A 15,996-nucleotide genomic window follows, 5' to 3' on the forward strand; every position below is an offset into this window, starting at 1 on the left:
TCTTGCCAAAAGCGGTGAGAACAGCTTCCTCACAGGCTGAGAAACAAAGAGTGGTGGGTGTGATTCATCCAAACACACAGCTTCATACACAAAGCAAGCTCCTCAAGGGTAAAAAAAGGAGCCAGATTCATAGCCTCAGCAGCATTTCAACTGTCAGATATTGCAGAATAGGCTTTTAGGCCCACTCAAAAGGTTTTTGCTTCCTTGCAGGAAAGCAGAAGACTCTCTCATGCTTTAGAGGTCAAACCAACTTCTGATACAAGTTTCAAACTGCTTCATTGATTCCTTTTCTTTAATGATTATAAAGTGCCCCAAGTACCACTTTCAAACAGTCTCATGGACATTAAGTGTTGGACTTAATGGACCTTCTGGAATTAAGGTTCAAACCTGTTGTATGCAATTCAAGGCACATTTTTAGCATGGTGGTTTGCAGCCATGTCATAATCATGAGCAGTTGCTTCTTCAGGTGACCAGGAATAGGACACATAAGTGAAATGAAGCTGCATCAGGGAAAGTACTCAGGGAGGGCTTATAAAGAAAGATGGGGACAGACTTTTTAGCAAGGCATGTTGTGATAGGACAAGGAATAATGGTTTTAAGATAAAAGAGGGGAGATTCAGACCAGATATAAGGAAGAAATTCTTCACTATGAGGGTGATGAAACAGTGGCACAGGTTGCTCAGAGAGGTGGTGGATGCCCCATCCCTGGAAACATTCCAGGTCAGGCAGGAAGCACCTCTGAGGCAACCTGATTTGGTTGAAGATGTCCTTGCTTATTGCAGGGGGGTTGGACTAGATGAGCTTTAAAAGATCCCATCCAACCCAAACTGTTCTATGATTCTAAGTTCAGACTGGATGTTAGGAAAAGGTTCTCTACTGAAAGGGTGGTTGCTAACTGGAACAGGCTTCCCAGGGAAGTGGTCATGGAACCAAACCTGTCAGAGTTCAAGAGCATCTAGACAATGCTCTTAGTCATACAGTTTAGTGTTAGGTAGTCCTTCGTGGAACAGGGAGTTGGACTCCATGATCCTTATGGGTCCCTTCCAACTTGAGACATTCTGTGATTCCTCCTCTGTCCACTGTGCATATCTACATTTTCTACCCATCTGGCTCCCTCTGCACTTTTGACATGGATGCACAATGAATGTACTGTCACCTCTGAAGTTTCACAGGCCATGAATCAATCCCCCTCAAAGCCAGGCGATTACTGAAGAGTGATATTTCTTTATTTGGTAAAGTTAGGTGTTCCTTTTCCTTCTGGTTTTTGAATGCTACAGAGCACTTGGAGTCACACCTCTGTTTCCTTGCTGTTTTACCAATCTAGTTTGAGCTTTATTTTGAACATCTAAAAAAGTCCCAGACTGAAATTCATATCATTACCTCATTTCAAGACCTGCAAAGTTTAGGGAAAATCCTACCATACTCAATAAAAATCACAAGCATGAACCATAAAACTGCTACATCATTCTACCCAGGCACAGATTATTTTCCCCCCAAAATCTGAACCATTTCTGCTCTTAAACCATGGTAAAAGCCATCTACATTCCCCACCCTTCATGAGAATCAGCAAGAGCTACTCAGCGTTCAATGCAAGCTCAGGCCATCCAATACAGGCTCAGCAAGCATCTCCAACAGTATATGTGCCCAGATAGACCAGGAAGACAGAAAGTGCCTTTCCCAAAGTTCAGTGCCTCCACCAGCATGACTGGCATGGAAGGACTCAAGATGATCTAGCCCAAGATCACGGAGGAAGCCCCGGCACTGTGTGTAAGTGATGTATCTTTATCATATCAGAAAAGTAGAAACTCGAAAGTGTAACCTCTGTTGCCATTCAAAGGGGCCCAACAAAAAGCACAGAGCCCTCCAAAAGTATCTGTTCCACTAAAACTGAACATACAGAAAGTGCCCATCAGGACAGTAATATATAAGAACATTTGAATTAGCCCCAGAACATAAAATGAGTATTCTTTCCTTGTGATCAGATGTAAATGAGATCCTGCCTGATGCCAAGACATTCCTGTTCTAACATTTCTAAACTGCCTTCAAAACACTCTAAAGCAAGAAGTATTCAGCACTGTATTTATAGTTATGCAACACTACTTTTTAGAACTGCTACATGTGTACTGCCCAACCACACATGAAAACACGTTCACTTTCTGGTCTAAAAGCACAGTATAATGTAATAGATTAGATCTAAGCGTCAAGAGTTCCTTCAAATATCTGGCACAAAGAGCTCAGCTTTCAATACCCAACACACAGAGAACAAGCTCCCCATTCATGAAGCAAGTCAGCTGGGAGAAGGGTTCGCCCTCCTCACCAAACATTTTATAAACAGGGAATTAACATCGAATCTCAGGTCTGCCTTGAAGGAGTTCTTATTTTGAAGTCAAAGTTTAAACATCCACTGAAACACAGAGCCAGAAAGAACCAACCCCGGAATACTACTGAAAAGCAAAACAACACATACGCTGCAACAATACGAGCACAAGGAGACCCAAGCAACTACTGCTCATTATTTGTTGCTCTAAAAACACCATTAAAGCTAATTAAGGATCAGCCTGTTTACAACAAGTCAGGCTACGAGCCTCGTGGTTTTTTCCATGCTGCAGTAGCCACTCATATTAAAAAAGTCTATTAATTAAAACAAAACAATAATACCATCAAAGAAGCACCAAAATGCAAATACCCCAGACTGTCTAAGCCTGGGTGGCCACCCAGGGCTCTTAAGACTCTTCCAGCTTGCAAGCAGCTCCAGAGCTGCTCCCCTGCCTGGGTTACAATGAGCTGCTAGACTGCGAGGTAACTGGGATGGCTGAAAGCATCGGTGTTTAGTCCCAAATTCCCACAGCTGGAAGGTCAACATTACTAAGTTACTTCAGCACCTATCCACACTCTTGTCCAACAGAAGAGAGCTGAGATCCCCAGTGACTCAGGACTTCAGGGACTGTAGCAACAGGACAAAGGGTAATGGGTTTAAACTTAAACAGGGGAAGCTCAGGTTAGATCTAAGGAGGAAGCTCTTTACTGTGATTGTGGCAATGCGCTGGAACAGGCTGCCCAAGGAAGTGTAAATGCTCCACTTACCATGCTCCACTGCCCTGTACAAGATTGTTCTACACCTGGACACTGGTTTTTATTGTTCTCTTCCATGTTTTCTGCACATATACACACACTTCTATGTTTTCTATGCTATTCTTTTATGTCTTCTATTTTGGTTTAGACTGCAACTGCCAGGTGCTGGTCCTACTGCCAACTGTCTCATGACTGGTACTGCACCATATCTCTCAACACTGGGAGAAAGGCAAACTCTGGGATTCATTGCTAGGTGGAAGAAGTTGTGAACTCCAGGGAGTCACAGAATCACAGACTGGTTTGGGTTGGAAAGGACCTTAAGACCACACAGTTCCAAGCCCCTGCCATGGGCAGGGATGCCTCACCCAAGGCTCTGTCCAACCTGGCCTTGAACACTGCCAGGGATGGAACATTTACCACTTCCTTGGGCAACCTGTGCCAGTGCCTCACCACCCTCACAGTAAAGAACTTCTTCCTTATCACAGAATCACAGAATCCCAAGGGTTGGAAGGGACCTCAAAAGATCATCTAGTCCAACCCCCCTGCAAGAGCAGGGTAACCTACAGTACATCACACAGGAACTTGTCCAGGCGGGCCTTGAATATCTCCAGTGTAGGAGACTCCACAACCCCCCTGGGCAACCTGTTCCAGTGCTCTGTCACTCTTACAGTAAAGAAGTTCTTCCTGATGTTAACGTGGAACTTCCTATGTTCCAGTTTACACCCATTGCCCCTTGTCCTATCACTGGATATCACTGAAAAAAGCCTAGCTCCATCATCCTGACACCTACCCTTTACATATTTGTAAACATTGATGAGGTCACCCCTCAGTCTCCTCTTTTGCAAGCTAAAGAGACCCAGCTCCCTCAGCCTCTCCTCATAAGGGAGATGTTCCACTCCCTTAATCATCTTTGTGGCTCTGCGCTGGACTCCTTCAAGCAATTCCCTGTCCTTCTAACCTGAACTTCCCCTGTTTAAGTTTAAACCCTTGTCCTGTCACAGTTGTCCCTAATGAAGAGTCCCTCTCCACAATATATATAAAATAGATCAATATAGCGGTGATTGTCTTAATTCATGTGAATCGTTTAAAGTTACAGCCACAGCCCAATGACATAGAGTTCTCTATAAACTGAAACATTTATAAAATATATGTAAAGTTGGAAATAATCTGTTAGAAGAATGGAGTTACCCTGGCTTATGCTTTGCGAGGATCCTGCCCAATATGAGAAACAAAGAAAACTGACAGACTTTTTAACTGGATATTTTTAAAACCATGGGACTCTTCAGATCATTAATCAGTAACAAGGGACTGGACAAGAGGAAATGGCCTCAAACTGCACCAGGGGAGGTTTAGATGGAGCTGAAGAACAATTCCTTCCCCAGAGGGTGCTCAGGCATTAGAACAGCCTGCCCAGGGCAGGGCTGCAGGCACCGGCCTTGCAAGTGCTCACACACTGTGGAGACGAGGCCTCAGTGCCATGGGGCAGTAGTGGCCTTGGCAGTGCTGGGGAATGGTTGGACTGGGTGAGCTTAAAGGGCTTTTCCAGCCTGGCTGATTCTATGATTAATATCGTATTTGCATTGAAGAGAGCACTCCTGCTTCTCAGTGAAGATGTGCAGCATCTTGCCAGTTGGAAAGAGCTCTTGCTAGTGTCAAGAGAGGGCTGTGAGTCATGCCTCTCCTACACAGTGTGAGCAGAGCTGCTCTGTAACCACAGCACAGCTCATCAGCACATGCACTGTAGCTGCATCTCCCCCCAGAAAAGACTGCAATGAGAAACCGGTTGCGTTCATTTCTCTGGAAGCTACATAGCCTGCTCCTGGATACCATCTACCCAAGAGAGCAGGCGTGCTCTTAAAACATGTCTGGAAGTACACCATATACATCAAATAGATGACAGTTCTCAGGAAAAGACACATTTGGACATGGCAATAAGGCTTCCTTTGCCGGAAACCCAGACCTCTTTCTGCTTAGTTAACCAGTGATACTGAATGGTTAAATCCTGACTTAAATATCCAGGTGAGGTGTGAGAGACCAAAGTCTGTCCTCTTGTCTGTCTAAATACTCAACTTTCCTACTTGCCTTATATCACTCTGCTCTTGCTCATTTGCCAACCCATCCAACTTAACAACACATCTCTCTATTCCTCCCATTCTGTTTGATAATTCTCTGTATTTTCATAGGGGAAAAAAACCCGTAAGTGTTGCTGAATTCTTAAGAGCCATTGATATTAAAAACAACCTCTGGGTCTACCAGAGGTATACTAGCAAGCACGGCCACACAAGGTATCACAGTCCATCACTTCGGGCAAGCACAGCTAAGGTCTGAACAAATCAGATGGCACATACAGTGCTGCTTTTCCCTGACACACTGTGATACGCAGAATAACCATTCTGGACAATGCAGTCACCACAAGGCTCAAACCTAAAGTACACACAGACTTCTCAGGCAGTCACAAGCTGCAGGTCTGACCAAGCTTCAAGAACAAAGCAGCCTCGTTTACCTTAAACCTTAACACCCAAAGGACTTCCACACCATCGAGCTTGCCATAGAACCAGGCTGGCACAGGAGGCTATGGAATATCCAGCCTCAACACAGCAATTAAAAGCACCATGTAAAGACAGTGATGACCGGTGCAAGATTCCAGCTGGCTGTGCTTGTATTAAAAGCTAGCAACACAGGAGGATGTGAAACTTTAGCCTGTTCAAAAACAGGCAAGCAAAGCAGACTAAAAGCCAAGATAAGCTCAAGTAGGTGAGACATTTAAGAAGGACTCTTTCGAGAAGAAGGAAAAAAAAAGTCCAGTTTATAAAAGACAAAACCAAAATAAGTAGATTTGCCAGAACCTTTTTCCTTGTAAACATGAAGCAGTCAAACACTGTTTTTTATTCCCTCTACTTTATCCTCATGTGATTTAAAAACTCATACAGTCCTGAGAGTATGTTTCAGATGAACACCTCTTTAGTAATTCTTCATCTAACACTTAAAGTAAAAAGGAGGGAAAGGCAGGGAATTGTGAAGAAGTATTTCCCTAAAAGACAAACAGAAAAAGCAGCTGCAAGAAATGGTGAAGAAAAGGGTAAGGCCGCAAAACATGAGAGGAAATAGATGTTCTCTTAAAGGAGGGCAAATCTGAGGCTCATTTTTCACAGGCCCTCCAGAAAAGAGGCCTGACAGCCACAGGCTCTGATTTTCCACCTGCAAACACGTCCATTCCCACACTTTGCAGGTGCAGCTATCCCATTCCAAGCACTTCTTGTGTGCTCTTTCCCAGGAAAGCTGCACCACACGTTCTTCAGGGAAAATGCAGAGCTAACAGCTGAACTTGGGGCAAAAACCCACTGCAGCCCAGCGCAGATGCTGGGGATGTCCCTCCCTACGTAGCTGTGAACACCAGACCTCCTGTGCACAGCACAATGGGGACCCACTGGTGGCACCCACGCCAATAACTGCTCTTGCTTTGCAGGATTATGCCCCAATCTGGACAGCACAGACACCACTGGGTATGACTGGGTTCAGAACACGTAGTAAGATACTGAAAGCTTCTTCCAAGAAAGGAAACAGGAAAGCCAGATCCAAGCACATCTTCATTCTTTCATAGAAGGCACAGCAGTAACATGTATGAAGATGAAAGATACTGTTGAGAGTACCTTAGAACTGCAAGGGTGAGGGGGAAGACCATGGGTTGTCTGATACTTGTGCAGAAAGCAGCACTGCACCCACACTGTCAGAAAGCCACAAGAGTGTGTGGGTTCTCTGGGTTTGGAACAAGAGCACAGTGAAAAGAAGCTTGTTTACTTCAGACACTGTACAAAGAGTGATTTTTTTTAAGTAGTAAATGGTTGAAAGGATGCCTCCCCTCAGAGGGGTTAGCAGAAAATAAAAGGTAGATTGATATTTCTAATCTATGCAAATATCTACTCTACGGGGCATCACAAAGACTTCTTTATATCAGACAGTATGCAGATCCCAGGTGCTTTAACTATGCCAGAAGCATAGGCAACATCTCCACCTGCGATGGCTGCTCACTCCAAGAGCAGCTGGGTGAGTAGAAAGGGGTTGTCTCTCAGTAGGCTCCCATGAAAAGTGCCTTTTTCTAACGTGCCAAGCCCCCCATACTCCCACCCAAAGGGCTCCTGCTGTAGCTGTCATCGAGCATGGAGAAGGGGTGGTTTTGTTTGTTTTTTTCTTGTGCTTTATCACAAATTCCTCTAGAAACTTTCAAATTACAGCAATGACAACATGGTGAAACTCCTACTGACACCTTCAGAAATTATCATGGGGCTTTCATAACTGTCCCTGGAAGATGTCTGTGGGACTGGGTACAGGTGGAATGCCAGGATGAGAGGTGGGGTTGACGCTGGAATCACTGAGATCTTTGAAGAGACAGGATTAAGATCAGGGGATACGTACAGATGGAAGCCTCAACCCAAGAGAAAAGAAAGAAAGTAGAAAGAGTAGGGAAATAAGAGGGATAGGAAGTAGGAAATAGCTCGCGTAGGAAAAGGCTCAATGCCAAGTGTACTATGTGATTATACTGAAAGGAAGAAATAGCTCCATCCATGGCACTGTTCAAGGCCAGGCTGGACAGAGTTTTGGGCGACACAGTCTAGTGCGAGGCATCCCTGCCCCATGGCAGGGGGTTAGAACTGGATGATCTTAAGGTCTTTTCCACCCTAGTTGATTCTGTGATCCTATGATTTATTTCATTGCCATTATCCGACAGAGACAACTTCAACTAGATCAGGTTGCCCAGAACCACATCCAGCCTGGCCTTGAATGGCTCCAGGGATGGGGCATTCAGCACCTCTCTGCACAACCTGTGCCAGTGTTTCACCATCCTCATCATAAAGAATTTTTTCCTTACATCCAGCCTGAACCTCTCCTCTTAGTTTAAAACCATCACCCCTCATCCTATTGCAACAGTCCCTGCTAGAGAGTATCTCCCATCTTTCATATAGGCCCTTTTTAAGAACTGAAAGGCTGCAATAAGGTCCTCCTGGAGCCTTCTCCTCTCCAGGCTGAAGAACCCCAACTCTCTCAGCCCTTCCTCACAGGAGAGGTGCTCCATCCCTCTGATGATTTCTGTGGCCTCCTCTGAACACTCTCCAACAGATCCATGCCCTTCCTGTACTGAGCACTGCAGAGCCGGATGCAGGACTGCAGGTGGGATCTCACGAGAGCAGAGCAGCGGGGCAGAATCCCCACCCTTGACCTGCTGGCCACGCTCCTCTGGACGGAGCCCAAGATATGAGTGGCCTCCTCTGGGCTGCAAGCACACATTGCCGGGTCATGTCCAATCTTTCATCCACCAGTACCCACAAGCCCTTCTCCTCTGGAGTACTCTCTATCCCTCCATCCCCCAGCCTGCATTGAATCCAGGATCCTGCAGGCATAATTAGCATTTCGGGCTTCCAACAGTAATGATAAAATGGAAAGAAGTTTGAATTTTCTAAATAAATCCTTATTGTTTCATCTGAATATGAACTTTTTGTACAAGGATTCCTCCTGTCGGTCCCAAGCAATAGCAGAACACAAATGGTCCAGAGATTGTTCAGATGAGTCAGATGGTCTTCCAAATAAAAACTATTCAGGAACACTGCCTTAGAGCCACTGACCAACCCCACAAGTAAGGCTCCTCTCGACCAACAAAACCTAAAAGCCTTGGATCATTTTCCCTCTTTGCAATGACAGCACATGAGGTGCAGTTGCCGGAAGCAGGGAGGAATAGTCAGTTCAGGACAAATCTCTCAAAAACAGCTATCAAGCAAAAAATCTATAACCTAATATATAATATATACTACATAATACATAATATATGAAAAATATAATATATGTAAAATATATAATATAAATATATAATATATAAGCCATCTCTGTAATCCAATTCTTTGAATTTTGAGTACTTCTGGATTATGCATTTGCTGAAGTTTTCTCGGAAGACTTTCCATCATCTTCAAGGAATATCAATCAATCCTGGAAATCCTAGAGTCTGCTCTTTACTAAAAGCCTGGACTGAGAGATGGGTTCCACCTCAAGCTTCAGCAACGGCCAAGAAAGCTCAAGGCTGGAAATGTTTTCACCAAGAGAAGGTTACAAAGGCAACAGGTTCACTGCTAGCAGTCCTGTCCCTTGCTTTGCAGCTTCAGCCTTTGGTGATGGATTGGTTTGGTGGTGGTGGTTCTGCAGCTGCCCAGAAGGAGATGGGAGTCTGATCACAAGTTCTGCATTTAAGAAAGTTTTGTCATGTATGTAAATATGAGTCAAATACATAGGCCCTGAGTGGGTGAGTCTAGTGCCTACCTCACCATCATAGGTAACTGCAGCATGATCAAACCTAATCCTAAAAGCAGCCAGTCTCAATTTCAAATCAGTTTGCTTACCAAGAGTGAACAAAGAAATACACAACCTCCCCACCTGCCCATCTAATCACACTTTAGACTAAGTCTTTCTCCACCATTTGGTTCAGAAGAGTCCTCCACGTCCCCCACCACCCGCTGCAAACGTGAGATTTACCGCATCTACCTAGAACTGCATAGTTGAAGGTTTCCTGCCATCACATCATCACAGTAAAGCAATTCCACACTTCAGGAAACAAACAAAAATCTTAACAGGCTATTCTATACCTGAGATGCATTAAGGAGCTGCTGGGTTTGCTACAGACATTTAAAGAAACATAAGGGGCACTTATAAGACTGCAGCTTATGTTATCGATCACTTTCCGAGAGAAACCCAATTCAGCAGCCACTCCAACTGAGTGTTGTGAAGTGCAATTGTCACTGAAATGTTTTGTTATTACCAACCTGGGAAGAATGAGCAAATATACCCCTGCAGGTGAGCTGTGAATGAGCAATCAGCACTGCAGGCTGCAGCTTGAAGAGGTAATAGCATCCAAGTAGCTACAATGCTACCTCGCTCACAGCTAGGCCAGGCTTAGGCTGACAGAAGTGAGCAACAGGCATTCTGACTGCATGTTAAAGGATTCTGAAGGAAAAGCTATGAGGCTTCGCTCTCCCAACACGTACAAAGCAGGAACACACAGACAAGCATTGATGTTCAGTCTATTCCCAGGGAAACTGAAGCTTTGTGATGCTTTCAGTCTACTGTTTGGCAAGAATTCTGCACATACAGTAGTCAAGGGACCGCTCGACAGCTGCCACTTGAAGAAGTGAACCTGTCACATCCCACCGAAGTCAATTCTCTAGTGTTAAAAAAAATCCTTTAAAATACATAAGCTGCAGTATGAAAAAATGCAATATAAAGAAAAAGCCACTTTTTCCTCTACTACTTATTTAGCCATGATGACCATGTGCAAGTTTGGTGCAACAGAACACTGTTTTCAGTGCAGAGGCTTCCGGCATCCCATAGCCCTCACCCACTTATCCCAGGTTTTACCTTTAGTTGTGCTGATGCAACTCTGCTGTAGACCAGATAAATGAAATAATTTTGGTTAAAAAGCAAACAAGCCCACCCATTTTGGGGTGAGGTGGGCTTGTTTTCTCCCCCTCTTTTTTTTTTTTTACATTCAAACACAGCACAGATGTGCAAAAACCACACAGTGATGTGGTTTGCAAAAAATAGCCCCTCAAAATAGCTGCATTGTTACAACTGCAGCACAGGGCTCTGAATAAAAGAGCAATTCCCACTCGAGCTGTTTGCAAAGGTACACCCTGAACATAATTAAAGGAATAATGCCCTCCAACAATTTTCCTCCTTTTGTGAAGTGTAAGGGGAAAAAATCAGGAGTGGGATGGGCAAACCCCAGAAAAGATGCCAAAGTTCACTTTCAGCAAAGCACAGGCAGACATAAGAGTAAAAAAAGCTGTATATAGAGGTCCTTTGCCTATGGCTTCCTTTTAATCAGTAGTAGGTTACAGAAAAGACTATGCTCACCATGGTCCCATTTAAAATTGAACATGTGTCTATCACTCCCTTTTTGTTCCTGCATTTGGTCATGTATAATCATTCACCGGTATTGCTTCCCCCCAAAAAACCAGATATAATTCAAGAGGTGACTTCTCTAACTTCTCCTCATTTGTACAATCACCAGGAAAAGAAAGAACCAGATGATACCTAAGCAAACACTGAGTGCCAGAAACAGAGCAACTGCCTGTTCCCTCCCAGCTATATCACAATAGTGTGAACAGAGGAAAAGCACATACCTTGTTACCTCCTGCTGCAGTCGGGAAACACTGGGCACATAGAACATCACCCCAAAGAAAAGCAAAGGCTCATTGGCAAATTTGTCCAGCTGCTTCTTCAGAGGTTTTTCCAGTTCAACCCAGCGGACTTGCTGGCTCTTGCTGAGAAACCAAAGGCCGAAGTAGTGTGTCTAGATAAAGAAAGCAAAGAGTGTCAGTTTACCTTGTTCAGCTAGATCACACACACGCTATCAATGACACAAATGCAAATAAGAACAGATGGCATTGTGTACATTTTTCCATATGCAAAATCAGAGTAATTTCTTTTTTACTGCTCTTTATTTTTAGGACAATCTTGAAGGCAACGACAAATTAATACTGCAATAAACTTCACGGACTACTATCTGCCCCTTCCCATCTCTTTCAACTGCACATGAAAGAGCTCTAGCTGACGTTATAGCACAGGTTACATAAATGATTTACAGAGAGTGTCTGAGTCTTTGTCTTCTTTTACACTGAGCCTTGTGAACAGACAGCAAACACTAGGTCTGAATCAAAGCACAAAGGCTTCAGGAGACTCTGGATCACTGCAGGCAAAGGACTAGGACTCTTCCAACTATAAAATGCAAAATGCAAACCTACACGTATGTGTCAAAGTGTATTTACCAGTAACAGAACCCAATACAGAACGTGTTTACTTTTTTAATGCATTCACAAGGTTTTCTGATGGATAGACTTAAAACATACAGCACACAAGTTGTTTGCTCTAGGCTTTTACAGAAATACCTGGTTGAAAACCTCAGCCGTTTCCTAACCTGTGTAAATCTGTAGTTACCTCCTGTATAAGCCACATAGGACTGTTGCTGGTGGAGAGCAATTAACAAGGAACAGTGTTCAGAACTGGAGCTTCCAATATGACAAACGGTAATAAGCAGCTGAAGGAATAGCTCATCCATCATGAAGGGTTCTATCGAAAAGCTCTTAAACCAGTGCATTTAATACACTGATGTACTACTGCAGGCAAATGCATACTGTAATTAACAGCAAGTACTACAACTACAGATCTGGAGAAAGGGAGAAAAAAGCATTCATATTTAGCAAAGGAACTAATCCCGCAGTTGCTTGGAAATCTGACTGTAGCACAACTGTGAAGTTTGTCTCAACATCTTCAGTATTTCAGCTGAGAGCATCTGGAGATTTCCAGCAGTGCCTTCAATACACGGTACCACTCTGTACTAAACACTGGAATGAAGACACTGTAGCTGCGAGAGGAACCTTTGTGGGCACCAAGATTTGAAAGTGGGATCATTCCTATTCCTGCACATTTCTCTCATTTTATTTCAATAAAGTTTCTTGGAATTTAATCTAACTATTCCCTATTCCATAAAGACTTTCCAGAACTTTCCATTAGATTAGATTAAGCCTAAAACACACACAACACTTATTGTGGTGTTATAGCTTAACTTAAGTGGACAACAGTCCTTCCACAGGCAGTCCCTTTATATATAGCATCACATTTTAAATAAAGATACTTGAAGAAAGACTAGAAAAACCTCTATTTGCTGTTTTATAACGCTTTCATTTGAAATGACTTTTAGTGCATTCAGAAAGTTTGGCCTTTAAATCAACCATCAACACTTCACCAACTGGATTTTCCAGAAGTTCATGCTTTGATATGTAAAGTCTTCAAAAGCAGCAGATAAATTGTAATCACTACTCTTTGCAAAAGCCATCGTCAACAGCTTGGCCAGAGCAGCGTTTAACTAAGGTGATACCTAATTCAACTTGATTCCTCAGTTAGGCCTGACAAGCCTACAGTGAACAGTGCTCAGCCCTTTCTCTTTGAGCTCACTCTGGTACAGTGAAGCAAGAGCATTCCTTTTTTGAAGAGAATCAATACAGTATTTCCTTGTAGAATTTAAAGGTATCTTCAATAAATCCATCAATCCAGGGCACAAATAAATCAAGAAGTTAGCATCTCCCATAGGATAAACTTAAGCCAAACCTAACCAATTCACTGATATATGTCTTACCTCCTTCTGTAGCCATCACTGGATAAAATGTTCTTACTGACAAGCTCCCCATGATAGTAATTAGGTTAAAATGAAGGTGGGAGGTACAGCGGAGATGGCAAAGGAAAGGAATTCACATGAAGGCAGAAAAAAGCAGCGATTTTACCGCCTCATCCTTTAATGCAGAAAATCTTTAAAGTCACTGCAGGGCAGCTCATCTCAGCGAAACAGAGCAGAGCTGTGGAAACGGCTTCTTCCATATGACTGTAAGAAGCAAACATTCACATCACCTAGGACCCAAAGTTGCCATGTCAAGTACTTGTAAATGACCTAGCAACTAAAATGATTTGGAGCCTGAAGACTGAAAGAGTTACTCAAGGGATTATGAAGGTATTGCAATTAAACAGCTCAAAAGAGCACAGGAGGGCAGGAGGACAACAAAAGTTTAGATTTGTTACAGAAAGGCTCTTCGGGTACCAAATCCAGAATCCTGAATCACTTCTGAGGGTTAAGAACTGAAGGGAATGCAGTGTTTAAGCTTCTAGACTCCAACAGACACAGTGGACCGACCACAGCAGAAGGCATTTCATGCAACTGAAAGATGACTTTTGTTTGAAAGCAGCCTGGAGAGGATCAAGCAACTACCGATGAAGCACAGGGACTGCAGAACAGTGCTTGAGTCACAGACGCATTTTGGAGAGACCAAACCAACCATAACCAACACAGTTGTGTAATTATCAGCTCCCTGCCACTAGGAACATCACTTCCTGAGAACATCAGCATCTTTAAAGACCCACAGTGGGAAAGGACTTGTGTAGCCACTACAGCAAATGCCTGAAAAGATTCTGTTCCCTAAGAGCATGAGTAATGCCCAAACAGGAACAGAGCAACATGGGACTGGAAATAGCTGGACCATCAAGTTTAGTATGCTATCACGAGGCATGACTGTCCCAAAGGCCTTACACAATCCATTTATGTGTTGCTATACATTTCAGCCCACAAAATATTTTCAGAGTACAGACATCCCACAAATTAGATGAGGGGATACAAAAATAGGATCTTTTCCTCTGTAAGTAGCTGATTGAAAACTCGGTTGATTCCAAAAGCTGGTCCATTTGTCCATCTATACAAAGTGAACCACTGACTTCAGTATTCACGGAGTAAGTGTCTACACCTATCCCTGGCAGGCTCTGAAGTATCATGGGCTGCTCTAGCAAAGTAGCAAAGAAAGTGAATGATGCCTCCAGTCACAGTTGACAGACTGATGATACACACTGAAGGAAAGCTTTCCTTAGTGCCAAATGTATGCACACACATTCATCTGACAAAGACCTCCAGTTGCTACTGCTTTTGGTCTGCTTAATCTGCAAATACACAGAGCTCTGTTAGAAAAGAGTTTACATTCATTTTCCTCTCAAGGTTTTAAAATCTGTCTCACCTACCACACATGATTCCATAAGTGACACAAGGAAACTGGCTTACACTCCTCCAGGACCTGCAGTCCTCTGCTAAAGCAGCAGACAAGAACCAGAGCACCTGCACATTGCAACAACTCTGTGTGAAAAGCTGATCCTCAAGATACGGTGAGCCAGGAAAGAAATCTAGATACATGAAACCTGTGCTGAGAAGTCTTCAAAAAGACGACATTACAGCTGCCACTTCAGAAGGCAACATACTTGTTTGGGACTTAGCTACAGTACCAAATCCAGAACCACCCCTGCCTTTACGTCAGGCAAAACAAGTAGAATTGTCAACAGCAGATGACGGCCACTTACTAAACCAGCAAATCTCATTCAAAAGGATCCAACAAGACAGGATCAGTGTTTATTAAAGCATCTGGTTAAGCGGCCAACTAAATATTTATCCTTGATGAACAGGCAAAGTTCCAGCTCCTCTGGGCTAAAAAGCATTAAACCCTGCTATCCTGGGGCTCTCGTACCACTTCCAGCAGCCAAGTGTTCCTAGAAGGTCCCTTGTCCAAGCGCTGCCTGAACCCTATATCCCAGCTTTGCTGCAAGGCAAGTCAAACCCTACTCAAACTGCAAGGCAAGCTAGCTGCCAAAAACAGGCTTTCAGGAGGACACAAAAAGCAAGGCCAGAACAGCAGCAAATGGCCACCAAAGCAGTCAGCATCTGCCTGAGGTGCTCAGCCCACTACCATCCTGCAGCACCTCAGTGCTGGAGGTACCACTGGAAAACAGCTTGAAAGAGTAATTTTGGTTGGAAAGGACCTTCTTCCCATCCCAACCCCCTTACAACACATCAGCACATTCCATCTTTGAACTTCTTATCATTTTGCAAATTGAATTAAGGGGAACAAAAAGGAGAGAGAGACGTGAAGTCTCGCAACAGAGTTGTACAGATTACTCTGCTACTTTTCAAGCAGATTCACTTAGTCTCACTTGAAGGGAAAAATGCCATTACATTGGGGAAAAATATCCTTTTTATAATCTGTGCATATACATAAACCTGTATAAAATGACATTTCTGACTTGGTCTTTTCTCTCTTTCCCTTCCTCCCCTCTTCTCATCTTTACTTTTTATATAACGCTGGCCTAAGAGCTCATTTCATTGGAAGCAGTAATTGTTCAACTAGGAGACCTGATGCTTTGTAAAGAGCTTTGCTGAAAAGGATAAAACCAGGTTTTACAGTAGTTACATGGCTACACTTTCTGCTGACCTACCCCTGAACCCTGACTCAGGCAGGGAGGGAGCTGCATTCCCCAGAGATCAAACAGAAATATGCATAATCCATTAGATACCGTTTTTCA

At 43.5% G+C, this 15,996-nt stretch overlaps 1 protein-coding gene across 1 annotated transcript in view; it reads right to left on the bottom strand.

Annotated features, from left to right (window-relative positions):
* The window catches only part of PTPN14 (protein tyrosine phosphatase non-receptor type 14), a 120,713-nt gene that overhangs the window by 58,807 nt on the left and 45,910 nt on the right, over positions 1 to 15,996 (bottom strand). Inside the window, exon 3 of the mRNA XM_065679407.1 lies at positions 11,235 to 11,404. Coding sequence (XP_065535479.1) covers positions 11,235 to 11,404 — 170 coding nt within the window. The remainder of the gene's footprint in view (positions 1 to 11,234; positions 11,405 to 15,996) is intronic.

The sequence above is a fragment of the Lathamus discolor genome, chromosome 5 (genome assembly GCF_037157495.1).
Source record: "Lathamus discolor isolate bLatDis1 chromosome 5, bLatDis1.hap1, whole genome shotgun sequence".
Taxonomy (NCBI): domain Eukaryota; kingdom Metazoa; phylum Chordata; class Aves; order Psittaciformes; family Psittacidae; genus Lathamus; species Lathamus discolor.